Here is a 27,882-nt window from a genome sequence, read left to right as displayed (position 1 = left end):
TTCAACCTGAAGAAATACAAAAAATTATATTAAATGTAAGCCTAAAAAATATTAAAAGGGTAAGATTGAATTTTGCATTTCTCTCAAAATTACAAAAAGTTGCCATAAATAGTATTTTATACATGATTTTGGTAATGGGAATTGCAGCATCATTTATCAAAATTTAATTTTTGATTGTTTAATTATAATTATATAAAAAATAATAATATTTATATTATAAAAATTTTTAATTTTAATATAAAATATCCAAAAACAAAATTTTTATCTTAATTTTCGTAAAAATTAAAAATGTTATATATATATTATTTATTGAAGTAAAGAATATAATTTTGTAAGCTGACCAGTTGAAACATTAAATGATCATATGATCTGTCTTTCAGTGAATCAAAAATCAAAGGGGATTCATATGTAAATTAGTACAAACTTCAACTCTTCAAGCCAAGGCCAAATCATGAAGAACAGTATGAAATGGAAAACAAACCCCAAAAAAATGGAATTGAAATGACAGTTAGATACTAAATCACTTATTCCAACTCTTTTGAAATTGTTGGTTTTGAGGTGTCTTTAATCTATTTGTGGTGAGCTTGTTGATCCGTGATCAGTTTTCTGCTGTGTCTGGTCTGCTTGTGGTGAAGTTCCTGATCCCTGATCAGTTTTCTGGGGTGCCTGATCTGAAGGAGTGGCATTGCCATGCCTTGGCTGCCCCTTTTTATTGTACAAGAATTTAGTCCAAGTGTAGACCTCAAGAGCCAAAACAACCATAGCCAAGAGCACAAGGATTCCATTGTATGCCCATTTCCAGGTTGTGTTATCAGGTTTTAGTATCTTAATCCCTTGGTATATGTTCACTGGGATCATGACAAGCAGTGAATAGCCAAGAAAATGATGATAAACATTCCAATGCTTTCTGTATTCATCATCCTTGGTTGGCTTTAACCGAAAGGCTAACATCTGCAAGAATTTTGAAAGGAAAAAACTGATCAGATTAAGTACTAAAAAACATGTGCATTTGTGGGGGGTGGTGAAATGAAAAGGCAAGGTGTTATTTGGGTTACTTGCAAGGTAGCGAATCCGAAAATGCAGATGCCTAGAACCCTGTGTGTATAGAAGGTGTAGTATTTGGACTCATGTCCAAGAAACAGTCCAAGTCCCCAGCCAAAGCTTCCAAGAATGTAACCAAGAGCTTGGCAAGAGTAATGGAACGTAAACCACCAAGATTCCAGTCTGAATGGGTATACCCTGAAGTACCTAGCGATGATAACTCCAATAGGCATTAATGTTCCCCACCCTATGATGTTCAGAATCCCATGTATCTATCAAGCAGCAGAAGAAAAAGAATCAATCAGTGAAAGTTTGCTTCAGAGTTTGAAATCTCAATTGAATTAACTGCAGGAATATATATGAACATTAACAGGCATGAAAGATCATTTGGAAGGGCTTTTTGGAGCTTGCAGATGAAGAAACTAGCAATTTTTCATTCAGATTGCAGGCTCACAAAAGAATGAAAAAGAAAAGAACCTTCTGACAGCATTCAGAGAAACTTTTGATGCATGTCGTAGTAGCAAACACAATGATAATAACACATTTGCAATCTTGTGAATCTTCTTACCTTTCTTAGATGCCGACTGTTGTGTCCAATGTTCTGACATTGCCCAGAATTCAAGTCCAAAATCTCTCTGCTATCAAAATTCTGAAGAGTTTTTGAATGCATCCTAGGCTCAAAGCCTTCTGCAACATATCCAACTTGCCACACATGATTCAAGCTTGAAACGTTGTAACTTTCAGGAAGAATTACTGTGGCAGATATTGTGAAGAATCCAGTCTTGGTGACATGCTCAGCTGTCTTGTTTTGAACCCTCAAACCTATATCTGAAGGCTGGATTGAACAATACAGCTTGGTATCTTTAGTGATATTGTAGGTGTTAACAAATGGACTACTTCCATTCGGCGGCTTGATTCCTATGATCGCTCTGGTACCAACCATCTGAGGCAGATCAGGATTCACCCCCCAGGCCAGCCACCCTGCATCAGTGATCATCTTTGTGCCAATGAGAATGTTGACCTGCGTTTGGTTCTGACTGGTTCTGTAAAAGTTCCAAGCAAATTGAGCCTGTAAAGTTGTTAATTTCCTGCATCTGGTGTCGTGTCTTTCATCCATCCCTAAGTAGGCGTCGAGATGTAAGAAGTCATCACTACATTGATGGGAGGACTTGGAACTGAAAGCAGCATAGGGAAGACAGAACAAGGCCAATATGAAAATGACAGGCAGAGTAGAAGACTGCATTTTTCTGAGACGGATGATAACCCTTCCTATTTATTAAGCTATATATACACAGATTGACAAGTTAAAACTCATAAATTTGATATTCCATCATCCCTTGGTTGCTTGGGTAGGCCGCTGTAGAATCTTAATGTTAAGTATGTAGCTGTCTAAAAAACCTGAAGGATTAGTTTATCTTCAGTACAGTTTGGAGTGGACCAAAAGGTTATTCCACTGCTATTGGAGTAGTGGGATTGGGGGAATAAGCATAACCAGAACTTGAAGTTGCAAGTGATGAAGTGGCCCTTTCTTTTTCTTTTATCAGTACAGTAAATTACAGAGCTCATGTTTCATGCCTTTACATTCCATATGCTTTGCCCCTTAAACTAAGAAATCCCATCACCCTCTGCTTTAATTACACATAAGAAACAAAGAATCTGTTAGCCTTTAGCTTTTACCTTTCCTTCCATTTGTAATATTCCTAAATCTAAAGGCCAAGAAAGATTGTATGCATATGGGGGTTTTCGGAATGAATAGTGCTGTTTACTGTGCTCTCCCCTCACATTTTAACTTCCCATTTTTAGATCAAGATGGTTAGATGGAGTGTGTAAAACATTATTCTTCAAAATTGATAGTACCATTCACAAGTTTTGATGGGTGAGGTGCCACAGTCTTAAAAAGGAATTGTAAATCTTACATCGTTTATATATTAGAATGAGTTTATGTATTAGAATGAGAGTAGATATTTAAGTATTTAAATCATTATAAACTTATGATGTGTCTTTTGTGATATAAAATTATAAAACGTAATGAATCAAATCAGACAATAACTTACAGACCCAATGTATAAACAGACAATTTCTTACGTTAAGCTAGCCATGCCTTGCCCTTTGTTTACTTGCTTTTACTTTTGCTTTCCTTATTTTAACCAATCAATAGTTATGACAGGCAAATTGTACTTTTATACCTGGTGAACCTTGATCTCATTTTTACAAAGAATGATGCCGCAGGACAATGTGGGCTCTCTCAGACCTGAAACAAAATCCATATGGACTCTCACCTCTATAAATGGAATGTCATATCCTTCGCAGGATCTAGGAAGTTTGATAAACACATCTCCACCAGTGGAAACTAGCCAAATACCGGTGTTGTTTTCTGACCCAGAATTTGACCTGCTTGTATTTTGGTGTAGATTCACATGGCTTTTAGTTTCAAACTGCACCTAATTCTGGAAAAAAAATGACTTTGCAGTTCAGAAATCTTGACGATTTCAGTAGTTTCAGGTAGCGCAATCTGCGTTGAGCTTGAAAAAGCTTTGAAATCTGACTAACAAAACGAGTAAAAAGTCATGAATGGTTCATCACTTTGTTGATGCAGTCCACATGAAGAGTCAGCCTTTCCCTATGGTTCACATTTGTTTTGTATTTGAATTGATGAATGTGGACCTTTTGCAACCTTGGGCTTTGCTTTCTTAAACTTATTTTTTAATTTGAAGGCAGACCCTGCCACCAAGAGCATTCCCTATAAATACCCTTCTTCTAGTCACCCTACTCTCCATCCCAAACCTCTGTTTTAATCCTCTTCACAATCTGTCAATTCTCTCGTCTTGCAAACAATCTCCATGGAGTTCATAAAGCTACTCTTTGTATCTGTTCTTGTCGTGGTTCTAGCCCTAGGCATTGTAGCAACAGCAAATCTGGACCAACTGGATGATAATGATAATTATTCAGCAGCTGAAGAGGATGGTAATGATATTGAGACTAAACAACTTTTCATGTTAGATGAAACAGAAGGCCGCTCTCTCTTGCAAAAGAAACGAACTCGAAGACTTACTTGCAACAAGGTCCCTAGGATTTGTCATGCTAGGGGGAGTCCTGGACCTCAATGCTGCAAGAAGAAATGTGTAAACATATTGATGGACAGGCTAAATTGCGGGAAGTGTGGGAAGAAGTGCAAGTACAATGAGATATGCTGCAAAGGGAAATGTGTTAATCCATCATTCAATAGGAAACATTGTGGTGGATGCAACAACAGGTGCAGCAATGGAGAGTTGTGTGTTTTTGGGTTGTGCAATTATGCTTAGAAGAATCTTTTTGTTGAACATCAGTTGGATTTGTTTGATTTGTAAAAGCTAGATGCAGTTCATTCAATCAGAAATATTGTTCTTTTGTTTTAATAGATTCTGGCCATTTGAATCAATCTGAGATATTTTTCTGGTGATTATAAGCTGCACAAAGTGTTGGAAATGAGGATCGAACAAAGTCCTAGCCAAGAAAAAGAAATCAAAAACTGTGGCATCATGCTCTGCGGTAATGAGTAAGAGAAGCCATGCAGGCAATTACTAATCAAAACTGAAAAATGAAGGACAGATTAAACTTTCAAGTATGTAACTATCTCGAAAAAGGGTCGATGACGGTAATAAATTGTTCCAGGGCAGGGAATGCATGAACGCTTTTCAAGTTCCATCAAAATGTCAGCCTCTTACAAGAATTCTTTCCAATGAAGGATTTCAGAGATTTTTCTTCTCAGGTTTTTCCTGATAAGTCCCCGATCCACTTCAGTTTACAGTTTCCATTATGACATAGTTCACTGCCAATCATTGGTCACTGATGATCGATCATTCACCAGTACATTCAGATATCAATTATCTAATTATAAGTCAAACAACAGAAATCTGACACTGATTTTTACAGTTTAAACCAAATTCTAAAAGTAATTGGGATATTGATAAACTCCAAATTTGCTTAACTGAGAATGACATAACTACCATAACATGTCATTCATCAATATTCATATTGTCAATGGGGTTCTTAATTAAGATCCCTTGATGCAACCTGTCATTACCTTAGAACTTCCCGGAGAATAAAATCTTCGAATTATAACTTTTTTTGCAGCACTGAAATCGGCCAAGATCTGCAAAAAAAATACAATGCAGCAGAAGAGCACTGAGAGGAAATAAAAATTGTTCAGGATCATGAACACTGCCTAAAATTTGAACACATAGACTTCTGTTCCCAATATAATATTCTGCAGATGATAGAGAACGAGTGAGCATTCGATCGCGTTGTCTATGTTTGAATAAACAAGAAGTTCTTTCGATGAAACAGCAAGAACTTTTTGCTTGTGTATGAACTTTTTCAGTGCTGCAGGTACGCTTTTGAACTATGTTCCATTATATTACTATTTGTTTATCGTGGTCTAGAGTTAGAGAATGAAGACCATGCTCTCTATAATCTTTGTTTATTATTTGAATTTGGGGAAGAGAAATAAATCAAAGCTGTCCTTGACCCTGTACATAGAATAAAATCTTTTAGTTTTTATTTGTTTAATAGCAGTTGAATAATTTAGACCATTCCACTAAGAGTACTGTGTCACATGACACATACATGTTCCAGCCCTGTCAGCTATAAAAACCCCTTCTTCTCTACCAATTCCCACATCAGAGTTCTTCATTGCGTCAAAAACCAGCATAAATCATTCTTCCTCGATCTTTCTGAAACATTCATCGATGAATTCTAGAAAGCTGCTATTGAGATTCATCATGTTCCTAGCTCTAGTAGTCCTAGGTACTCATGCAATGCAAAATGCAGAACAACAAGAAGAAAAAAATGAAATAAACTATGAAGTGCATGCTACAACCAATTCCTTCAACTTGCAATCAAATGAAACTGATGATCAATCTCCTACCTTAGGTGAAGCAGGTAGATTCCTCCTGCAAAATAGGCGAGCACGTAGAATGACTTGCAGCAAGTTTCCTAGGATTTGTCGTGCTAGAGGAAGTCCGGGGCCTTACTGTTGCAAGAAGAAGTGTGTTAATGTGTTGAAGGACAGGATGAACTGTGGAATGTGTGGGAAGAAATGCAGGTACAATAAGTATGCTGCAATGGAAAATGTGTGAACCCCTGCCTTCAGTAGAAACCATTGTGGGGGGTGCAACAATAGGTGCAAAAATGGAAGCCTTTGTGTTTTTGGACTTTGCAATTATGCTTAGCAATTAGGAACATAACATTAATCTCATTAGTTCAATGATTCAAATTCCTTTTGTAAGAGAGAAGAAGATTATTGTATTACTTTGCACATTATTCTTTTCTTTAATCTACTAATATCAGTTCAAGCTTTGCTGAAATCCCATGTTCCTGGGATTAGGACAAAATGATCATTTGTTCCTAGGATTAAAGTTTATACTTCTTTAATTTTTTTCTCTAATATGTTTATATTTCATGTCAAAAAGAAATATAAATTAACCGTCTCGAATTTCACACGCACTCTTAATCCGGCCATCTTAACCAATCTAACCATCTTAATTTCGGATTAATTATGCATAGTTACACAGCTCATAATATAATTTAATAAAGGAAATTAAACACTTAAATTAGGGGGGGGAAAAAGAAAAGAAAAAACCCATTGAACAAGATGGAGAGTTGCATGTGCATGAGAATACATGTGAAGAACCATGTGATCTTAAGCGAAATTTAAGGTAAAATCCCACGGCCTTTTTATAGCCTCAGATCTGGTGTGAAGTGTGAACTGATCAGCTTTGTCACTCTTTTGTGCTTGAAGTTGAAGTAATACAAAGCTCAAAGCTGGCATTTGTTTGACCAAATATTATTTAATAACAATTTTAACAAATTAGAGGCTCAATTATGGGCTAATTTTCTTTTTTGAGTTGCATTTTTTTTATTCTTTTTCTCTTTTACCTATCTAATGGGAATATATATATATATATTGTATATAATTAATGCATCACAAACTTTGCAATAAAATGAAAAATCTTCATTTTTCTTGTTCCTCTTGTTTTTTTTGTCAAAGATTAATGTTAAAATTGAAGCTATCAACAAATATATATATATATATATATAAAATTCAAGTTACAATATACTTTAGAGTTCAATTAAATCGTATATATTTCGATAACAAAATAAAAAAAATTATATATATTATCGTATCGGCAATTTAATAAGTAAGATTGATTATAAAATTTCGAACGACAATATATCAATAATTTTATTGATATGCAAAATTAACACCAAAATTAATTTACATTAACAGAATATTGTTGCAGTGATAATATACATTAAAAAGAAAATATATCTTCCCTTTCCTCTCCTCTAACCCAAAAAAATGTGCAAGGCTAGCAACATTAAGCAATTTCCATAGATATTTTGCTTAACATTCTTTCTTTTATGTCATTGCATTTGGACAAACATTTATAAAGAAAAATAATGAAACTTTATATTATAATTTTTAAATAATCACCGCAAAACGTTGATTTTTTTTATTGTATATATAAATAAGTTATCACGAACCTCACACGGACTCTTAACCCGATCATCTTCAATTGATCCGGCCGGCCGCTTAATTTTGGAATTATTTATGCATAGTTACACATTCCGTAAACACAGTATTCGCCAGGCTTGCACCGGTGGTTGCAAGCCCCGCAATGCCTTTTGTCCATAGAAATGTAGACGCACTCTCCCCGGCAGCAAACCTGGGTGAACTTGCACTTATTCCTGCATGCACCGCAGTTATGGCTATCGGTGACCAAGTCGACGCATTTGTTGTTGCAGCAGGTGGTGTTGTTCCCACCTTGGACGTGGCAAACCTCCTGGTCCTTGTGGCAATGGTCAGCTGCCCTAGGGTTCCTAGCTTTTCCCTGAAGGAAGCGACTTACCCTTTTGGAAGGCATCGGTTTCGGTTCATGCTGCGAGGAGGGTTGGAACGTGCTTGAAGAAGAACCACCGCCATTGATGAGGTTGGAAGCAGGCTGCTTCTCTTCAGTGACCACGATGCTTTTCATGGTCAAAGTGATGGTGATGGCAAAGGTTATGGCTATAGAGACAATGATTTTGGTAAGCTCCATTTCCTTCTTGGTGCTCTTTTGGGTTCTTGAAATGGGAGTTTCTGGTTCGTTTTGTTCTTGTTCTTGCTTTGGGTAGTGAAGGAAATGGAGATCACAAGAATGGGTCTTGGATTCTTGGGGAGCTAAGCTTAGATTTGTGAAGGAAATGGGGGGCCTTGGACTTGGGTTTATAAGGGGAATAAAGGAAGGGGTTGACCAGAAGATGCGGGAAAAGAGGCAAAAGGTGGTGGGAGGGCTCTTTGGGATCAATGCATGGAGTGTGGTCGAATTCTAAAGCTTATAATTAATTAGAAAATTCCTAATCTAGGGTTTAGTTCTTAAGCAAGTCAAGTTCGAATATGGCTTGCATACATCCCGAAGTTAAATTCAATAACTGGGATAATTTTTTTTATGTTTATTTTATTATTAACCTATTTCGAATAATTAAAATATCAAATTATATTCTACATATCTTTAAAAATCATCATTGTGTTTGTTGAAAAATTTAAAAATTATCTCTTTTTTTTTTATAATTTTATTTGTTCCAAGAATTGAGACTTGAAACCTAGAACCCCAACCCAATGGGAAGTCCACCTCTAAGGGCTGTGGGGCAGTGGTCGGGTGGTTGAACCATCTCAACGAAGCCGACTCAAGGTTTACAATGAAATAATTATATTGATAATGTTTATGCGATAATTTAATTCGTCAAAATCCAATTCATAACACGTTAGTTATGAATTCATCTTTAAAAAAAAAATTATGAGTTCATGAAACTTAATTACATAATATGTATAAATTTTTAGCTACTTCATAATTAAAGACATACATCTTCGTGTATAATTATCTCCAAAAACCCTAATTTACAATATTTCAATATTGTCTTGATGCATATGTATGAACTTCTATAATTTTCTTCTTTCTTTTTTTTAAAAAAATTATTATGAATTTTATAATTGATTATTTTATTTTGTTGTAAAAGCTTGAAGCATATGCTAGTTTCTATCCTCACATGGTATCATAGAAGTCAAAAGGGCAAATTCTAGCCATCTTTTCTTCGAATCTTGACTTCTTGTAAAGCTAGCTTTAGCTTGAGCAATCTCCGTTAATGGACAGCAAAAGGTGCCCCCATATGGCTGACCTGAAGAAATTTAGCCATACTGTTAGGCAAAGCAAAGTTAGGGCTTGCCATTTGAGGAGGAGAAGAAGGAAAAACAAATAACAGACCCCAAACTTGCTGCCACTCAACGTGTTGGGGAAAGGCAAAACTTAAGCATCAAGATGTCAAGTACAATGAATTAATTTCATTAATTTTTTAATCTAATAAAAGTTAATGCAAGTTAGTTAGCAATGAAGAATCAATGCTAAGTATAAATGTTTATTGTGTAATAAGTTATTATAAATTATATTGTGAATGATACCAAACCGGTGTGCGCCAAATGGCATGATAGTGGAAAAAAATTTAAAAATATTTTTGAAATAAATTATTGAATCAAACCCATGGTGGTGCATAGTCGATTTTAGTTGGTGGAGCGATTTGCCTTGTTAATATTTCTTAACACTAAAGCTAGCTTCCTAGAGGGACTATGGTCCTTTAGGTCAATGAAGTTCGCGGTATTAACATGTCTTTGAAGCCCTTAGAAGATGAATTTTATATTAATTTTACGATTTTCCCTAGCTCCTTCTAATTGTCTTATATGAAAACATGCAAAATTTTATAAAAATTTTATATTTATTATTATTATAAAATGAACAATGGTATTTAAAAGAAATACATGATGAGTTTTCACTTTAATAAATTTGATTTTAAATATAATTATTTGGTGCAGCATGTATTTTTATGCAACGTAAACTTTTAGTTACACTTTTTTCACCTTTAACGTAATAAATGAAGTGTAACCATTGCTATTATATGTAACTTTTACAAGTTCATTTTATTCAAAATATTATAAAAATTTTATATGATGCAATTAAATAAAAAAAAACATTCGAAGATCAAATTTGTTGTAGTATTTCTTTTTTTTTGGCCTATGAATTAACTTTTCTTAGTTTTGATTAATTAATCATCACATGATAATTAACTTGCATTAGAGGTCGACAAGTACACATTGAAGTGTTTAATTAAGAATAAATAAAACACATTAATAACTTATTATAATATAATTAAAGTGATTATTTATCTAATGGCCATGTTAGGAATATTAATAAAGGAGTGTTAAATTTTTCCAAATTTCAATGCAATGTTCATCATGGCCAAATTTCCATGCCCTTTAAACATGACAAATCCCATATCTAAAGGATGGTATTAATTTGTAGAATGAAATGTGCTGACATATTACTTTAAGAGAGGAAAGACTTGGATTTGATTTTGATGCTACCCCAAATTTTTTATATATAAACTTTATACATCATAATCCCATTATGTACACATGCTAATGTTAAAATTCAATTAATGCCTCAACAATTTTAGGGAGATTTTGAAGCATATAGTTACTTCAAATTCTTTTCAATATAGAAGAAAAAAAAGAAAAATATTATGACTTTAACATAAATATATGATCAATTTTTATGCAAATCTCACTTCATTTGTGATCAGTTTTTTCTCTATGGAGTCGGAGATGAGATGGTGCTGGCTTAATAGCCCTCGATACCTAAATATCTTGTACAACTCTAAAATATTATTAAAAGGGTTTTCAAGTTAAGAGTTTGTTTCGAGATGAAGAGATTACACAGAAAAAAAAGTATTTAAATTTTAAAAAATAAGTTATTTTTTTGAATAGTAAAAAATAACTTTATGAATTCAGAGATCTCCATTGTTGATAGAAAAGAGATACCCACGATGATGTTACATTTTTTGAGAATGTGTCATATCAAACATAACAATTTGCATTTGAATATTTGATTCATTGATTCGTATATGATTCTTTTGCCGAAAAAATAGAGTTCGAATTCTTCTTTTCTCAATAATATAAAAAAAATATAACAATCTTTTTTTTCTCAAATGAAATCTCAAGAATGTGAATTACATTTCATGTATCAAATACCATTTAGATGATGCTTGGTGTCTTACCACTTGATGATTCTAATGGAATGTGATTAAGGCGATTGTTAGGTAATAAATTATTAAAAAAATAATATTATAATATTTAGTATATTTGAGAAAGTACTTGTTGAAATCTTTGAAATGAATTTCTAGAAGGTTTTTATACACGTGCCGAATAACTAAGTCCGGTCCATTATAAGAGGCTAAAGGCTCAAATGTGGCAAGAAGTGCAAAATTGGGCTAAAGGCCCAAATAATTGTTCAAAGGGCAAAGGCCCATGTGAATGAAGGGTATAAAACGGCGCGCTTTGGCGGGATCGAATTATCAAAAACGTTAATTTAAAGCAATAAACAAAAACAGAAGGAGAGCTCAGAGGCGATAGCAAATGGAGTTCAAGCCTCGAAACTACGTCGCAGAAGAACTGTCCCACGCGCTCCGTCGCACAAGCGCCGACCTCCACCCTCTCTCCTCCCCTTCTCCTCGCTCTATCCTCCGCCAGGTCCAAATTCTCTTCTCCTTTTTTTTTTTTTAAATTTTCAGTTGTTTTGAACTCCTCTCCTTTCTTATTTAATTATAGTTTTAAGAACTTATAATTGTAGGTTGATGATCACGTCGAAAGTAGCAATAGCGAGGAGTTCTTTGATCCGCTTAGAGCACCTAATTATAATGCATCGGCTGTGATCGTCGACGGACAAGATCTTGAGAGCATTTCTAGTGGAAATGACGATTCTATCCAAGTTCAAATGAAGGAGTGGACCTCGTTTAAGAGATTCTTGATGCAGAGGTTTCCTGTTTCGAAAATGATTTCAGTTTCTTCTGTAAGCACATCGCATTTTCTTAGAATTTTATATTTCAATTTGGAAATCTATGAATTTAGATTTAGGTATGGCCATGCGTTTATTTAAGTAATTATGTGAACTTAATTATTCGATGAATTGTTATTCTATATACCAGTGGCGGAGTTTAAAACTCGAGAAGAGAGTTGATATGATTGTCACTTGTTTATTAAGTAGTCAGATTAACCTTTTGGTTTCTTCATTCGTAGTTAAGTAGATAAGTGTCGAGTATATAAATCTGCTTGTGGAGTTTTTGGAATCCACAACTAGTGTATAAGATAATAGTCTTAATTCAGTATTAATATTCTTATTTATAGTTAAATTGATAATGTGGCAAGCATATGAACTTGGTTGTGGAGCTTTAAACTCCAATGGCAGTCTGGTGTTTTGGTTAAGTAATTCCCTCTCATATGTGTGTCATGGTTAGATGTTATAGCACTTGATTTTTCTATTATTTTGGTCATGACTTTGAGACATTGTTCTTCTCACAGATGTCCAATACGATTGTGAGAAGTGGAAAAGGTACTAAAGTCTCTGTTCCTTTCGGCTTGTTTTATTTATTCGTTAACTTATTGATAGTCAGATACCTTTAGGCTTTAGTAGTCAGCATGATGCTGTTACTGTATTTTGTTTTTGTTTAATTGCAATTTACTTACACTATATTCTGATTGTAGCTATTTGATGACACTAATTTGTAGCATATGAGAAATCTTCAACTAGCATGCATCTGGAAGAACTGGATGATATAGAAAAATCTTCGGAAGAGGGTGCCAAGGTTATCACACGGCAGGAATATGTATCACGATTACATGAGCTGAAAGATGAAATAAATCGTGCTTGGCACGCTGAAGATCGTGTAACATCTTTGAAGTTGTCTATAAAGGTATAATTCTCTTTTATGTTTACGAAGTTGAGTTACTTGGAAACTTATAGCAATCTGATATGAAAATTAATTAAAGGTCAAGGAATAATATTCTTTTATCTTGCTTGTATATGGAATGGGTTGCGTGGCTTTCAAATAACATTCTCCTTTCTGCAGGTTGCCAGGCTTCTAACGGATACGTCAGTTTCAAATTTTTATCCAACATTGTTCGTCCTTGCTACGGATGTATTGGACATGCTTGGGGACATGGTATGGGAACGCATCAGGCAGAAAGCTGAGTTTACTGAAGATGGAACCAAACGTTGCTCGTTACCAGGTTGTATGTCATTGTCTGTTTGAACATTCTTATACTTTATTTCTTAGTTGCTTTTCTATGTTCACTACACCAAGGACTAATAGAGTGGTGTTTTTAATTTTTAATATAAAATTAGGGAACAATGCACTATAGTCATTTACCTTTGAGCATGTGCAATCTCACTGTCAGCAATTTTTGATTGATTGTTGGTTTTAAACCTAGGTTTGCAGTAGATTGTTGGTATTTTCTTAACTGTAGCAACGGGATGCTTTAACTGAAACTATTTTTTGGATTTAAAGCAGAGAACTTTGGAGCAAGTGATGTTTGTATTGATGCCAAAGAAACTTGCTATAACTGGTTTTGCAAGGTTGGTTCCATCCAAGAACTTCTTCCACACATGTGAGGTTCATTTCATATTCTCTTTTTTCTTTTAGTGCTTAATAATTCTAAGTGATGCTGGTGATGCAAGGTTGTTTTTTTTTCATATTTCCATTTTTGCTTAATTTTATATATTTTTTGTTTCTATTTTGCATTTGCTTTTATCCTTTGCCCTTTCTCTTTGTATTATAATTGTAATAATAAGTTACCTTTTACTCCCCTCTGTATTTCAGTTATTTGGAGCTGGCTATTTTGCCTTGCTGGCGGTTTCTGATTGAACAACCAGCAGAGTCTCTTCAGCGCCTGGTTATGATGACAAGAGGGCTAGCAGATCCATTAGCATCTGCCTATTGTCGGCTGTATCTTGCCCATCGTGCTCTGAAGTTTCCCATGTATGATACAGGTCGTTTTGTATTTTTATTTACACACAGACATTTGCTTATGTTGATAAATGGCTCCTTCATGCATGCATATTTGGCATATTGATTCTAGAATTGCCAGGTTATGTTAATCAGACTAAGGTCATACAATTCACTTTGGCTTAATCTGGTTTTGCTTCACGTATCCTAGTTGCAATTGATTTGTTGGCATGACTTGTTTGATACTGTCATTGCAGGATATCTAATTACATGTGTTAATGACATCAAACTTGTATTTACATGGATATCATCAGCAAAGGAAGCTGCACATGGATGTTTTGCTGACAGCAAGAGGTCACTTGTTGGTCTGATGGAACCAGCTATTGAGTTTATTATGAAATGCATATTCAATGATGCATCTCTGGTTAGTAATGGGGTTTCATGTGGCAATAATATTTTTCCCAAAGCATCTGCATGTCTAGGTTCTAATTTCATTTTCATCAATAAAACTTATGCAGCAAATATCGTCACTGGCAGTTGTTTTTGTTTTATTAATGTCTAATAGAAGGCATTCTGAACTAGTAAAAGTCAAAAGTTATTGAGCAGAACAGTGGAATGCTGATTTTGGATGTATAAACTTGTCTACGAAATTTTTGATAATTGCTTCAAAGTTACTGTTCTTGTTGCCATTAATTAGTGTCAATGTTAATCTATTCTGAATTGTTGCTGTTCTATGAATTAATTCTTCTTTGTGATAAACTGATTTTACAATGTTTGCACTCTTTTGAAAGCGGCGGGTTGGCCAAGTACTTGTTGAGCTTGGACTAGGAAGAAGTCAGGAGGAACTGTTTGGTGGTTCTCCATGTGTCTCAATTGTTCTTCATCATTTACTGAAGGAACTTCCAACTGATGTTGTCAGCTCTCATACTATGGATATCCTTCATCTTATTAAGTGCAGTAATGATTACTCCTATGATCAGGTAATTTTCTTATGATGAGGAGACTTGTGCCATAAGCCTTTGCATTTATTTTAGAGCAAGAGTTCTCTTTGTTGCCACCCTTCACTTTACTCCTTCCTCCTTTTTCATTGTCTTAGATATGTAGTATATGAATCTTTGCTGATAATCTTGTTTGTTGGAGCAGTGTTTGAATTACAGGTTGCTTGGACTCAGGCTGTGTGAACAGATATCTCAGATTGGCACTGTTGATGCTGTTGTCAATGAAGTTATGCAGGTATATTCTGTTTCCTCCCTCGATGTTTGTAATTTGTTCTACTTGTTATTTTACAATTCTTGTATCTTTATTTTCATAAACTAGTCTTCAATTTTTCTAACTTAGATTTTTTACCTTTCTATTTCTCTAGATCAAACACCTTTTGCCAATAAACCATGCATTTAGTATTGATTATGTTTATTTTCTTAGTGTATTTGTGTTTCACTGTGAAATGCATTGTCAGGTGGTTTCTCCATATGGGCTTGATGAGTACCTGAAGGTTGTAGAAGCTTATCTCGATATTCTTCTTCAAAATCAGATGGTACGTCTGGAGGTGCTCTTTGCATGTTTATATTATTGATAGGCAGCATTTTCTTAGGCTTTGTTTTTTAAGGCTTGTTAAACTGTAAGTTCTTTTAGTGCTGATTTCCTTGGGAACTTCTTCCTGTGTGCTTCAAAATGGATTGGTTCTTCAATTGTGCCCTTTTCCTTATCAAGAATCTCCTTCTCCCTTTGTGGCACTGATGAAGAAAGTTGGAACGGTTTTGTGTCGAATGGTTGCAAAAGTTCTCAGCACATTACGAATTTAAAGATAATTTTCCAATGCTGTACGTCCTAGAAAAATATGAATCTTCATTTCACTTTTCTGTTGCATCATTCAAAGTTAAGGGCAAAATAGATGGGTATGCACTAGAATATGAGTTATGTGCAAAAAATTCCATTTCTGGCTAGATAATCGAAAGGGAAATGGAATTACCAATTTCACTTTTCATGATAGATGTAAATCATCAGTTGTAGCAGAACCATATTAGAAATACTTCACGTAAGTGGTGTGTGACTTGGACTTGTATTATATGTGCTAGCCTGTATCGTTTCTTTCCCTGTTTTAAACAGTTTTAGTTTTGGCATTCATTTGTTATAATTTATCTATTCTCTCCCAATCCATTGATTATGCCAGGATGGCCAACTAAGGACTATTTTGGAAGGGATTTTAAAGTTAGCATGTGATAAAGTAATTGCCGAAGATGAACTAGCAGGCTTGCAATCCATCTTGGTGAAGCTTCTTTCTCATTTTAAGGACTTGGAAAATGTGTTTTCTTTGGTAATCTTCTGAACAGATTTCTACATTAGATATTCTTCAACCTTGGCTTGTTCCCCTTCCCCTTCCCTTCCATCAGCCCTCCCTTAATACTTTAGTTCTATGTTTGTGTAGCATAACTTGGCTCAATTACAGAACTACATTATCACGTCACTAATGGAACAGTGGCTGCAATTTGTTATTTTGTAGAACCATTTTCTTCAGATCTTAGATTTGATGCATGGGAGCTCTCGTAGCATTGTCAATATGCATATACTTGATATGGCTACAAGGTATAGTTTGTCTTCTGATCCTAATTAATGTAGTTAAGGCCTTGTCTTTTTGTTGCTGTTTATTACTGTCATGGGCTATCCCTCACTTGCCTTGATGCCATCGTAATCTGTGGCTAGTCACTGTCAGTGTAGGACTATTGGACTGGTTTTCATCTGCTATTGACTTGTAACATAATATTGTAGTGAAAACCAAGGTAGCTAAGCATGTGTGCCTGAGAACTCACCTGAATATTTTTGTTTGTTAATTTGAGCTGCTGAGCACATGCAATGGCTACATTGTTTGTTAAGAATTGCATCAGCACTCAGCACAGGGTCATATGTACATGAAGTAACTTGAGTTTTCTATTTTGCCAGAATGCAAAGCTTTTGAAATATCATCTTTATTTCACAGGTATTAACAATCGTTATTTCTCTCATAATGTGACATTCAAAGCAGTCCAATTAGGTGGCTCTGTGGTATAGCTAGGTGTGACCTGCAGGCTACATTGGTTTAGGTTTGAAGTTCAAAGCAGTCCAATGGCATAAAATAAGTTTGTCAGTGTGGGGGTTGTCTAAACTTTGAAGTTTCATGATTGTGTTACTTGTGTAGGTGTCATAGTAGTTTTTAACAACTAAACAAGATTTTGAAAACCTCATTAATGAGTATATTCTGTTGATATCTGTTAACTTGCTTGTAGTTTGTGATCTGTATTCTTTTTCCTTTTCTTTATTGGTGAACCATATTTGTATTGTGTCTGAAGAATTAGTCTCTCATCCAGATTGAGTTGTATTTATGCTTGTTTTGTTTGGCAGGAATGGTTATGTACGTGATCCAACAACCATACAGTTACTTTTTGAAATTTCACAGGCTTTACATGATGATACTGATCTTGCAAACATGAAAAATGACGATAACCAACAGCAAGCACGGCTAATTTCCCGTTTTGTCCGTATGGTGTGTTTTTGGTTTTCTTACCTGTTACGTTGTTGTAGGTTGTTAGTTACTCTTGACTATCAATGTGATTTTTTGACATTGCCATTGCTCTACTTCTAGGTAGACCATGGAGCAGAGTATGAAGGACATTTAGCGTTTCTTGTGGAATGTCGTGGGGCCTTTGGCAGCATAATTGAACTTAAGGTATACAGTTATATTTCTATTTCTGATTTGATTTTGTTAATCATTTGAGTAATAGAGGTAATGCGTGGTCGAAGGATTCACGGTGAATCTGTTTGTTCATCCAAACTTACTTATCTGGAGAATATGGCACATGAGATTGACAAGTAGTTGTAGCAGCAGTCAGCTAATTTTAAACAACTCAATCGAAGAATATTAGAGAACAAAAACCGTTGCACTGGTTTTCCTCAGATGGGGAGCTAGAACGTTGTCATGGCATTGGCTGTGATTCTTGTGTTTAATGTATAGAAATAGTTACTACTTGTTCATGTATTTGTTAAAACATTATTCCATTATTTCATTAGTAAAGCAGATTCTCTTTGATTTCAAGAATCTTTTCTTGGGCTTTATTCAGCATTTGATTTTCCACTAATTCTTGCAGGAATTTCTTGTTCACTCTAGTAATTGTTTAGCTACTAAAGCTCTGAAAGACGGGAAAAAGCATCTCAGTTTTGTAAAGTCTTGCATAGCGTTTAGTGAAGTCACAATTCCTTCTATTTTGGGCCACATCAAGCAATTACATCTTTATCTTGAGACTGCTGAGGTAAGGTTCCCTTTCTGTAATAAAATATGTAATAGTCGACTTAACTATGAATCTGAGCTCCTTCATATGGCTGTATATTAGGTTGCATTGTTAGGTGGTTTTGTTTCTCATTGTGATGGACTGATAGATTCAGCAATCAGCTGTTTACAGAGTTTTGACTGGATGGAAGGTAATTTTTCAGCATTCTTTCGATCTAACTTGCTGATTTTGTGCCTTTTCTCTTTATGAAAAGAAATCATCTTCTTTCTCATTTAGACCACTTCTAGTTGCTAGTCTTTTCACTTTTGATATATTAATCATTTGAAATTTATGTAATTCATTAGTGATGTTGTATTTCCTCTTTAATAGGCTCTCGAGTGGCAGTTGATTCTGATGGGATACTTTCCTTCATTCGGAAATTATGCAGCCTCCTGGTTATGGTTCCAGGTCATTCATTGATTTATTTTTTACTGAACATTCTATTAATAGTATTAATTTCAACTAGAACATTACTTTAGTAAATGGATTTTGTCTGATTATTTTTACTTATTTAGGTAATCCTGAAGTAGGAATTTTGCATATTCCGAAGAGCATATTATCACTCATTCATTCCCGGTCATGGTAAGCCCTTCCATTACGTCTTAAATGCTAAAAAATTTCCTGACAAACAAATATTCTTTTCAGTATCATTTGTTCTTTTATCTAATGTTCTTTGGCATTTTGTAGGTCACCAAGTATGAAGACAAGAATATTCTGTGCAATAGTTTCTTTATCAGCTACACTTTCTCAAGGGAGGCTCCCATATCATGCAGTTCATCCAGAGGTCCCTCGACTTATCTTTTATTTAAAGGGTTTCAGGTTTTCAAAATTCCCAAACATCGAAACCTTTGTATGAATCGGTCAGAAGAAAAAACATAGTTGTCAAATTGATTTCTAATAAGACTATATCATTCTTTTATTTTTGCAGATTCTGGGCAATGATTTGTTATTCTTCGGCGATTCATCTTACGTTCATGAACTTCTCTCATTGACTGAGTCTGTCCTTCAAAACCTTGTTGGCGTCATCGAACAAGAGCCTTCCCGGGTAAATATGTTTTCGAAAAATTACTGGGTTTTAATGCATTGAACTTTTTTTCTCTTTTCCATGGCTGACTTGTTATGCTGGAAGGCTGCCCGGGGAAGCATGTCACTCGAAGCTTGCAACTGCATAGCATCATCTTTCAAGGTAGGTTCCTCTACCCTAATCTTAGCTTGACCTCATAGAAATCAAAGAAAATTCTTATTTCGCGTTCAATGTTGGTGTACGCAAGGCACGATACACTGCTTCATGTTTTCTTTTATTCTTGCAGCTAAACGAACATGTATTGCCCATCTGCTCGAAACTGATAGAAACTGCGAAATTGTGTTTGAGTCCTAATGACAAGCATCTCATGTCCACCATCAGTTTTCTGGACAAGAACTTCCGTATTGCTGCTGTCTCACCGGCTATCACCATCTATTGTAAAAAAGTGTTCATCGAAGGGGTAGCAATGTGTAGCTTTTAACTGGGTATTCATAGGTATCTGACTCGATTCTATAAGGTATAGATACCTTATATTTGGGTTTGGAACGGGTACGGGTAAATAGCTCCAGGAAATACTCTTTGCATTCTTTGATTGTTAGATTCAGAACAGTTCTTCAAAGAAAAGTTATTGTATGGCTTGTAGCTCGGTCGTGTTTCTTAGTGTAAACTCTCTCTTACAATTTGGGCTGCATTTCGAGTGACTAAAATTAAATAAAGATTTATATTTGATGTATTGTTAGTATATATATATATATATTATTATTATTATCTAATCAATTCAAGATGTTACATAAAATAAATATTTTAGAAAGTATGAATATTTATTTTTACTGATTTTGAATTTTTAAATCCATTTATTAATTATAATTGCATAAACTAATTAAATATTAGTAGCAATAAACATTTCCAACATTCGAAAAAAATATATTTTTCACTTATCTTTAAAATAAAGAAAATTACAATGAATTATTTATCTTAAATCTGGTATTATTAATTTTTATATTCAGACATTTTTTCTTTTTGAAAGTAAAAGGCAAATAAAGAAAATTTTAGTTTCTTTATTTCGCAAAGGAGAAAGGAGGAAGGAAGAAAGCTCCAAGGAGAAAAGTAATATATGCGACAAACAAAAGGGCATCATTGCAAAATATTAACAAGCTTCTGCTTTAACCATTGCTTTTTGGGCTCAAACAAGAAAGAAGCAAAAACCCTTGTGCAGAAGCAAGATCCCTAATCGCTCTTCCTCTCTTCCCTTCTCTAAATCCAACGGTCCAGAACAAATTTCTATCGGGATCCCCGATGGATCTAGAGGTTGTGGGCCGCCACGCTCTGCTCTTCGACGATGACGCCATGGCGTCGTTTGTCAACTCCGCGGCGGCTCTTGTCGACTGGAACTCCCTCTCCATCGATCGATACGACGTACGTCACCTCCTCTCCGGACCTCCTCCGCCACGAAAGAAACGGCGCCATCCTTCCTCTCCGACGCAAACCGCCGATGATAACTTAGAGTCCGAGCTCGATCGCGAACGTTACCTCGATTTGCCTCCTCCCTCTCCCTCGCCGTCCGATCAGCAAGGTGAGAAACGATACAAAGTTACCTCTTTTTAAAAGAAGTTAAGTTACTATTTAATTTATGCAATTATTTCATCGCTTCTACTTTTAATTGTCAATATGAACTCTAATTCTGCAATTTTTATGAGATTTAATTTTTTTTCCTATTTTTGGTAATTAAAAAATGTATTATTGTTATTATTGCAATCTTTAGGCTTCATTTGGATAATAAAATTAAAAATTTAACCTTTTCTGGTACTTTATAGCTGTCAGCTCACTTTTAACCTGATGCAATAACGCAAAAGCACGTTAATAAGAGTGGCAACCAAACGGAGCCTTAACTTTTGTTAGATTGAATTTTATTTATCTTTAGTTACCTAAGGATGTTAGTAAAAAGGAAAAAGAGCCTTATATTACTGTTGTTGTAAATTATGAGCAGGGTGGAATCTTTGCTTGTTTAGTTCTTTGATACTTGTCACTATGGAGGGTATTGTGCTTGAGCATTGTTGGAAAATATCTGTAACGAAACAGATGAACTTGAATCTTATATTTGATTGAGAGCTTGTTTTAACAAAATGGGGACATCTATAGAACCGTATGCTTTAAGTTACCCTGCTAGAGGAACTAATGTTGCTTTCTTGTCTATGTTGTGGAAAGCTGAATTAATTGGCTATAGGGTTCTAAGCTTAAATAGATGCTTAGTGAGGGTTGTAAGCTGACTTACTGTTGTTGCTTTCCCATTGCATGAATTGTTAGGCTTTGTCAGTTTGCTGTTGTCGCTGTTTGCATTTTTCTTATGGAAAAATTTTGAATTTTTTTTCTCTGTTGTTTCTTTTGAAGACAGTATTGTGCTGAGCAATGGGTGATTCACTTTCTAGTTTGCATGCACATTATATATTTTGTACTGCTTTTCCAAGTTTGCAGGAACGAATCTAGTTTGCAACAGTTTCGTGTTTCAGAGAGACAAGTAAGAATGTTACTACCTTATCTAGCGTATCTCAACTTTGGGTTGGCTGTTGATGCCGTTTGCTATGTGTTTTTAAAACCATAATTGTGTAATGGCTGTTCATAGAAATGATTTTGATTCTGGTTTATTTTGCTTCCAGATAGAGATAATGATGAGGAACCTGTGACTGCTGGTGGAGTCTATAATGTTGTTCCCTTTTCATATGGAAACACTGGTGATTCCAATGAGCAAAAGGATACTGATGCAGAGTCTAGTTTTCGGCCATCCTTTCCTGTGCCTGAAAGCTTACTTCAAAGCCTAGTAAGTAGATGCTCGTCTTCTTACAATATATCTTTACTTCTTTTGTATAATCTAGATGTAATTGTTTGTTGATACTTATCAAATGTGGCTGCGTGATAGTTGAGTAAGGTGCATGTGGTATTCTAAGGCTTACAATGTCTAAGTTTCAGATGCTCGGAGCGCAGATGCAGTTCTTGTTTCCTTTTGATGTCATGACAAGGGGGCATGCAGGTGGGATTAGGATGATAGAAATTCGTTACTTTTCAGGAATCTTATTCACTTGAGAGCAAATGGGATGATACATATCTTCCTAGAAGTTCTGTTTCTTGATCTTTGTGCTTATCTAAATATATGTGAGATTCTGTGGTTTTCTATTTTCATTTAATACGCTGGGATTATTAGTAAGTTTCTAATCACTCTTGGGACTTTGCAATTGTTAAATTCTCATTATTGACGTGGAAACTTTTTTCTTTTTCTGGCTTTTCTTCAGCCTCCTACAGAGAAAGTACACCAGATTATGGCAAGGACAGCTATGTTTGTGAGCAGACATGGTGGACAATCAGAGATTGTTTTGAGGGTTAAACAGGGAGACAACCCAACATTTGGCTTCTTGATGCCTGATCATCCTCTTCACACATACTTTAGATTTCTTGTTGATCACCAAGAACTTTTGAGCAGCAACTCTGTCAATGAGGAGAGCAAAGCTGATAGTGCACTTGATCACGCGGCTAGTGTTAGAGGAGGTGGTGCGTTATCTTTGCTTGGTACTATATATGGTTCTGGAGAAGATGAGGAAGGTGCAACTGCGAATGCTAGTGAAGTTAAAAGAAAGGAATCTGTGGAAGCTGGGGTTGCTATTAATGAAACATTATCTAATGGACCAGAACAGAAAGAATTTTCTTCAAGTGTAAACGGGAAAGATGAGACAGTAACAAAGGATTCAGCTCCTTTAACTAGGGAAAAGGCTTCGCTGATAAAACGAAATCGTTCAATAACAACAGTTAAGGCTGGAACTACAGTTGGGGTGAAGAAAGAAAGTGATGCCTCTGCTATTGAGAAATCGCGAGCTTCTTCTTTGCCAACCACATTAAAGGTTGAATTGCCTGTTGTGGAGCCTCCATCTGATTTAAAGAGAGTGGTTGATAAGATAGTTGAGTTCATCCTAAAAAATGGTCGGCAGTTTGAAGCAGTTCTGGTTGAACAAGATGTTAAGCATGGCAGGTTTCCGTTCCTGTTGCAATCCAATCTATATCATCCTTACTATCTAAAAGTTCTTCAAAAAGCTGAAAAGGTTTGGTTCTCACTTTACCATGTTCTGCATAACGTTTCTGTTTTTCATGAGATTAAGACATATTGTTGGGTTCTGGCTTGGCATCGGATGAAAAAGGTTGAATATGATGTGGAATATTATATTGTTCCATATGTTTCCTATTGTGCAAAAGTATTGTTTCCTTTATCTATGTAGTTATCCCTTTGATTTTCTATCTATTTTTTCATTTTTATTTAATTGGTTTTATATTGCATATTCATTCACATCAGATGTTGCGATTTACCTCTGATCAAATCATGAAAGCGAATTCTTTGGTTTTTTCTTCAAAGCTGAGCTACTGTAATTTGTCACTCTCTCTTCTGCTGATGTTAAGGTTCTTGTTTGTGTGCAGTCGAAGTTACCTGGTAAAGGATTCATTTCTGAGAAGCATGATTTGTCCAGCCTTGGCATAGAGAAGAAAGCTGCTTCATCCCGAGAAAGTGATAGTGTGCCTGTTGGATCTGACATACCGTATGATTATGATAGGAAAGAGAAGTTTAAAATGGTAATCAGCAAGCCAAAGAAGGACGGACAAGATCCACCTTCCAAAGCTACCCAGCCACCAATCGGAGTTAGTGTGGATGCAGCAGCAGCAGCTGCTATTCTTCAGGCTGCTACAAGAGGCATTAAGAATCCCAATTTAGAAATTCTATCTAAGACATCTTTAAATGGTAGCAGCCAGGCCCCTAGTAGTGAGGGTGGGCATGCCCCAAGTTTGGGTGGTCTCCTTTCATCTCAGCCTCAGAATTCCAACCAGAAGCCAGGGCAGAAAGGCGAGCCAAGTGTTTCTGGTCCTGTTGCCAATGCTATTGCAAAGACAGCAGCTATGGCAGCTGCAAGTGAGGCTGATTCCTCTGAGGCGTGTTTGTCTAAAGAAGAAAAGTTGAAAGCTGAGAGATTGAAACGGGCAAAGATGTTTGCAGCCATGATAAAAAGTGGTGCTGCACCACTTAAAACTGAACCATTGCGTGGCTTATCTGCTGAACCACCAGAGTCGGGGGTTTCTGGTTCAGGTGTGGAGGGTGGAAGTCTTTTGGGAAAAGAAAGGGAAGGAAGCTCAGTTCCATTGGATGCTACCACTTCTGATAAGACTGAAAATCATGAAAAGATATATTCAGGCAGTGATCATAATGAACGGCGATCAAAGAGGAAGTACCGTTCGAGATCAAGCAGACATGAAGAAGATAGCAGACAGGAGGAGGAACCAGAAGAAGAAGAAGAAAAAGAGAAAGGAAGGGATCACAAGCACTCAGGTAAAAAGCGGCATTATCATCACTCTTCACACCATAGTAGGGATAAACATAAGCATAGAAGAAGGCATTCATCTTCAAAGGATAGAGATTCTCGACATCAGCATAAGCACCATAAGGGCTCTGATGATGAACAAGGTCATAACTCAGACAGCTCTGACAGTGACCATCATCATTCTCGACACAGATGGAAGCAAGATAGCTATTCAGATGCTGTACGTCGGCGGTCAAGATTTGCATATGAGCATAACGATTCCCCTGAGGAATATGAGCTTCGACACTATCGACATCATCACAAGCATGATAGCTCCTCTGAGGATGAGGATCGATGCTCTCGACATCGGCATAAGCACCATAGGTCCTCCGACGATGAGCACCGACATCGAAGGAAGAGATCTCACTCGGGAAGAGAGGCGGAATTGGAGGAAGGAGAGATATGTGCAAAATCAGATCAATCTAAATTGAGTGAGGGCAATCGTGTCAGTAGGGAAACTTCTGCGGATATATCAAAACCAGATGCAGAGGGAAGAAGAGCTCCATCTCTGCCATCTGAAACCACTGCGGTTTCCGATGATTTAAGAGCCAAAATTCGAGCTATGCTGATGGCAACCTTGTAATTTATAGCTGTCATGTCTGTTTTCCTTACCACAAGCATCTAACAGATCATTCCCCTGAATTAAATGATGAGTTCCTGATCTCACTTTCCAGTTCTTTAATCAAATTCAAATCGCTTGCTAATATAATGTCATTAAATTGTTCCTCGGATTGCTCCTTGGACCTTTAGTGAGCATGATATCAGGGTGTGCTCTGAATACTCTTACAAAAATCCAGAAAACCCATGTTTGTACTCGTGGCAGGTAATATTTTTATTATTCAAACTCGATTATAAGATATTTTAATCCTACTTAATCAAGTCAGATACCACAGAATGCTCAATTATAATATATCCATTGTTATCTCTAATTATTTGAACTAAACTGCTAGATCAAGTTGGATAATACAGGATCTTGGATTACAAAATATCCATTACTATCCCTAATTACTTGAACTAAACCAAGCAAACCAAATGCTAATCAACTCCGCTTATAATTCATCTTATAATTGAAAGTTTCAAAACATAAACCCTAGGTTTGTTGGAAAGTTGAATCTAGTGCTTAAGATAACCCCCAAAATTCCCCAATTTCTTGGGGAGAAATCTCAAGCAAAGGACATGAATTTCAGATGGTGGGAATTAAGAGTAGGCCAACATAGTCAAAAACTTATTTTGACTCTTCCAGGAAATTATAAAACCAAACTCCATTGTCCCATCATAATTTAAATCAATCAAATCAATGGATCAAAGAGAGCATTTTCCTTGGGGCAGCTAACACTATCTATTTTATATATTCGGGTGCTCCAGCTATTAGTTGCAAGAAAAATCTCTCTCAGGAAAGTCTTTTTCCCACTTATTTGGGAAAGGGAATGGACTTTATCAAACTCCTTTCTTTTTCCATTTTTCATAATGGGAATTGAATTCCACCCTATTTGGGAACTGTAGACTCAATTAAAATAATAGTAGGGAGGAAAATGGGATTTCGGCTGAATTTGAGCACATAGAAAGCTTCAAAATGAAAGGAACTTTGGATTGAATTTGAGCATGGGAATTCATTATTATTATTATTGTCAAACTACATATAGCTGTCATGCCAAGACATGATCGGAGAAAACCCAATCTTTTTCACAATAGCCTAGGACAATTTGGGTGAGCTATGCCCTAGGAAAGTGCCATTACTAGGTATACGCCTAGCTGGGTTCTTGCTGATTGAATTTCAAGGTAATTTTGCCAAAAATTTGGGAGATGAAAATTTTCACTGGTTCACACACTCATTTCACAAGGGACTAATAGCAAATTCATGGCTATTATAGTTTGAATCCATTTTCCCAATCAATGATTGATAGTTGAATCCATTTTCCAATCAATCTGATCAAGAAAACCTATGGGATTTTTTGTCTTTCCTTCTCTGCCAATGTTCATCCTATTGCCACAAAGTCTGGCATATGAAATTTCACTAGTTCACACTTTCAGTTTACAAGGGACTGACTGCAAAGTCATGGCTATGATAGTTTGAAATCCATTTTCCCAATCCAAGATTGATAGTTGAATCCAATTTCCCAATCAATCTGATTAAGAAAATTATGGGTTTTTTTTTGTCTTTCCTTCTCTGCCAATGTTCATTCTATTGCCACAAATTTGGGAAATTCACTTGTTCACACTTTGATTTTACAAGGGACTACTTGGAAACTCATGGCTATGATAGTTTGAAATCCATTTTCCCAATCCAAGATTGATAGTTGAATCCTTTTTCCCAATCAAAGATTGATAATTGAGTCCATTTTCCCAATCAAAGTTTCATAGTAGAATCCAATTTGCCAATCAATCTGATCAAGAAAAATTGTGGGGTTTTCTTGTCTTTCCCTCTCTGCCAATGTCTATCCCAAAATTTCAACCCTGGCATTTTCCCCATTTCTTTTTATTTTTTTCCCTTCAAAGTCTGCAACCTTTCTTCTTTAAACTCATAATCCCAATCAAAGCTTTCCACGTTTTGGGTTGGCAGAAAGATCATTGCCAGGTTGAAAGAACAATAGTTTCAGTCAAAGTTTTTGATCATACCTCATTTCCCCATCATCAAATTTGGAAATGTTGACTGAATTAAATCAGATAGAAAATTTAAAAAGAAGATGATGAAGAAGAAGCTGCTAAACCTTGATTGATTGCATATGAAAACAACATATAGTATATGATGTGATGAACTAGTCAAAGTCATACAAGATACCCAGAATTTCTTTTCTCTTTTTTAATAATGTTAGAATAATTTCTGAAGTAGTTGTTCTATCACATTTATCATGAACAGCTTCATCTGTTCATAGCAGAAATAATGAAAGGGGTGTGGCTTGAAAGTAACCCCAAATGAGATTAGCATTTTACCTAACTTATACCTCAAACTTTTTTTTCCCTATTAGGTAGGAACCCTGTTGCCCACATAGTGTGGAAAATCAAATGGAACTGGAAAAGGCAAAAAAAAAAAAAAGACAAAAAATGAAGAAAATTAGACCCATTGTGTTCATATACTTCATGTTGCAATGCAATTGAACATTTTGATTGAATTTCTACAAACTCAATTAAACAGTTAAAGTTTTCAATATATTCCCTATACTGTAGATGAATTTGTTGTAATGCAGTCTAACATTTTGTTCGAATTTCTAAAAACACAATTCAATAGTTGAAAATTTTCAATATATTCCTTGTACTGCAAATAGTGAATTCAAAATTTTGAATA

At 35.5% G+C, this 27,882-nt stretch overlaps 5 protein-coding genes across 11 annotated transcripts; 3 read left to right on the top strand and 2 right to left on the bottom strand.

Annotated features, from left to right (window-relative positions):
• Window positions 1–346: 346 nt before the first annotated feature.
• LOC110419639 (cytochrome b561 and DOMON domain-containing protein At4g12980-like) lies at window positions 347–2,408 on the bottom strand. The gene is made up of 3 exons (XM_021432736.2): window positions 1,610–2,408; window positions 1,056–1,313; window positions 347–951 (listed from the first exon to the last, which is right to left on the bottom strand). The coding sequence occupies exons 1-3, from the start codon at window positions 2,282–2,284 to the stop codon at window positions 565–567; spliced, it is 1,320 nt and encodes a 439-aa protein (XP_021288411.1). The 5' UTR covers window positions 2,285–2,408; the 3' UTR covers window positions 347–564.
• Window positions 2,409–3,871: 1,463 nt separating this feature from the next.
• LOC110419907 (uncharacterized) lies at window positions 3,872–4,367 on the top strand. The gene has a single exon (XM_021433037.1). The coding sequence runs from the start codon at window positions 3,882–3,884 to the stop codon at window positions 4,341–4,343; it is 462 nt and encodes a 153-aa protein (XP_021288712.1). The 5' UTR covers window positions 3,872–3,881; the 3' UTR covers window positions 4,344–4,367.
• A 3,264-nt stretch (window positions 4,368–7,631) lies between these two features.
• LOC110419959 (stigma-specific STIG1-like protein 1) lies at window positions 7,632–8,120 on the bottom strand. The gene has a single exon (XM_021433096.1). The coding sequence runs from the start codon at window positions 8,118–8,120 to the stop codon at window positions 7,632–7,634; it is 489 nt and encodes a 162-aa protein (XP_021288771.1).
• A 3,361-nt stretch (window positions 8,121–11,481) lies between these two features.
• LOC110419200 (uncharacterized) lies at window positions 11,482–19,945 on the top strand. 4 transcript variants are annotated; one of them, XR_002445447.2, is made up of 23 exons: window positions 11,482–11,638; window positions 11,739–11,957; window positions 12,467–12,497; window positions 12,674–12,858; window positions 13,015–13,174; window positions 13,453–13,552; window positions 13,765–13,934; window positions 14,148–14,314; window positions 14,682–14,870; window positions 15,034–15,123; window positions 15,347–15,424; window positions 16,061–16,204; window positions 16,391–16,473; window positions 17,266–17,407; window positions 17,507–17,590; window positions 18,009–18,170; window positions 18,252–18,339; window positions 18,519–18,596; window positions 18,704–18,770; window positions 18,876–19,007; window positions 19,117–19,233; window positions 19,318–19,374; window positions 19,499–19,582. XR_002445447.2 is itself a non-coding variant. In XM_021432144.1 (23 exons), the coding sequence occupies exons 1-23, from the start codon at window positions 11,525–11,527 to the stop codon at window positions 19,691–19,693; spliced, it is 2,814 nt and encodes a 937-aa protein (XP_021287819.1). In that variant the 5' UTR covers window positions 11,482–11,524; the 3' UTR covers window positions 19,694–19,945. The 4 variants fall into 4 exon arrangements, 3 of the variants coding, with proteins under 3 accessions (XP_021287819.1, XP_021287818.1, XP_021287820.1); XM_021432144.1 differs by having other exon boundaries at window positions 13,456–13,552; window positions 18,876–18,972; window positions 19,499–19,945; XM_021432143.1 differs by having other exon boundaries at window positions 18,876–18,972; window positions 19,499–19,945.
• Window positions 19,946–20,350: 405 nt separating this feature from the next.
• On the top strand, window positions 20,351–25,318 carry LOC110419049 (SWAP (Suppressor-of-White-APricot)/surp domain-containing protein). 4 transcript variants are annotated; one of them, XM_021431924.2, is made up of 4 exons: window positions 20,351–20,785; window positions 21,867–22,027; window positions 22,497–23,297; window positions 23,668–25,318. In XM_021431924.2, the coding sequence occupies exons 1-4, from the start codon at window positions 20,509–20,511 to the stop codon at window positions 25,180–25,182; spliced, it is 2,754 nt and encodes a 917-aa protein (XP_021287599.1). In that variant the 5' UTR covers window positions 20,351–20,508; the 3' UTR covers window positions 25,183–25,318. The 4 variants fall into 4 exon arrangements, with proteins under 4 accessions (XP_021287599.1, XP_021287601.1, XP_021287600.1 ...); XM_021431926.2 differs by having other exon boundaries at window positions 20,643–21,727; window positions 21,867–22,237; XM_021431925.2 differs by adding an exon at window positions 22,177–22,237 and having other exon boundaries at window positions 20,643–22,027.
• Window positions 25,319–27,882: the final 2,564 nt, after the last annotated feature.

Source organism: Theobroma umbraticum, unplaced genomic scaffold (genome assembly GCF_002168275.2).
Source record: "Theobroma umbraticum cultivar Fairchild unplaced genomic scaffold, ASM216827v3 scaffold_67.0, whole genome shotgun sequence".
Taxonomy (NCBI): domain Eukaryota; kingdom Viridiplantae; phylum Streptophyta; class Magnoliopsida; order Malvales; family Malvaceae; genus Theobroma; species Theobroma umbraticum.
This window is presented reverse-complemented; position numbering and strand designations above follow the sequence as displayed.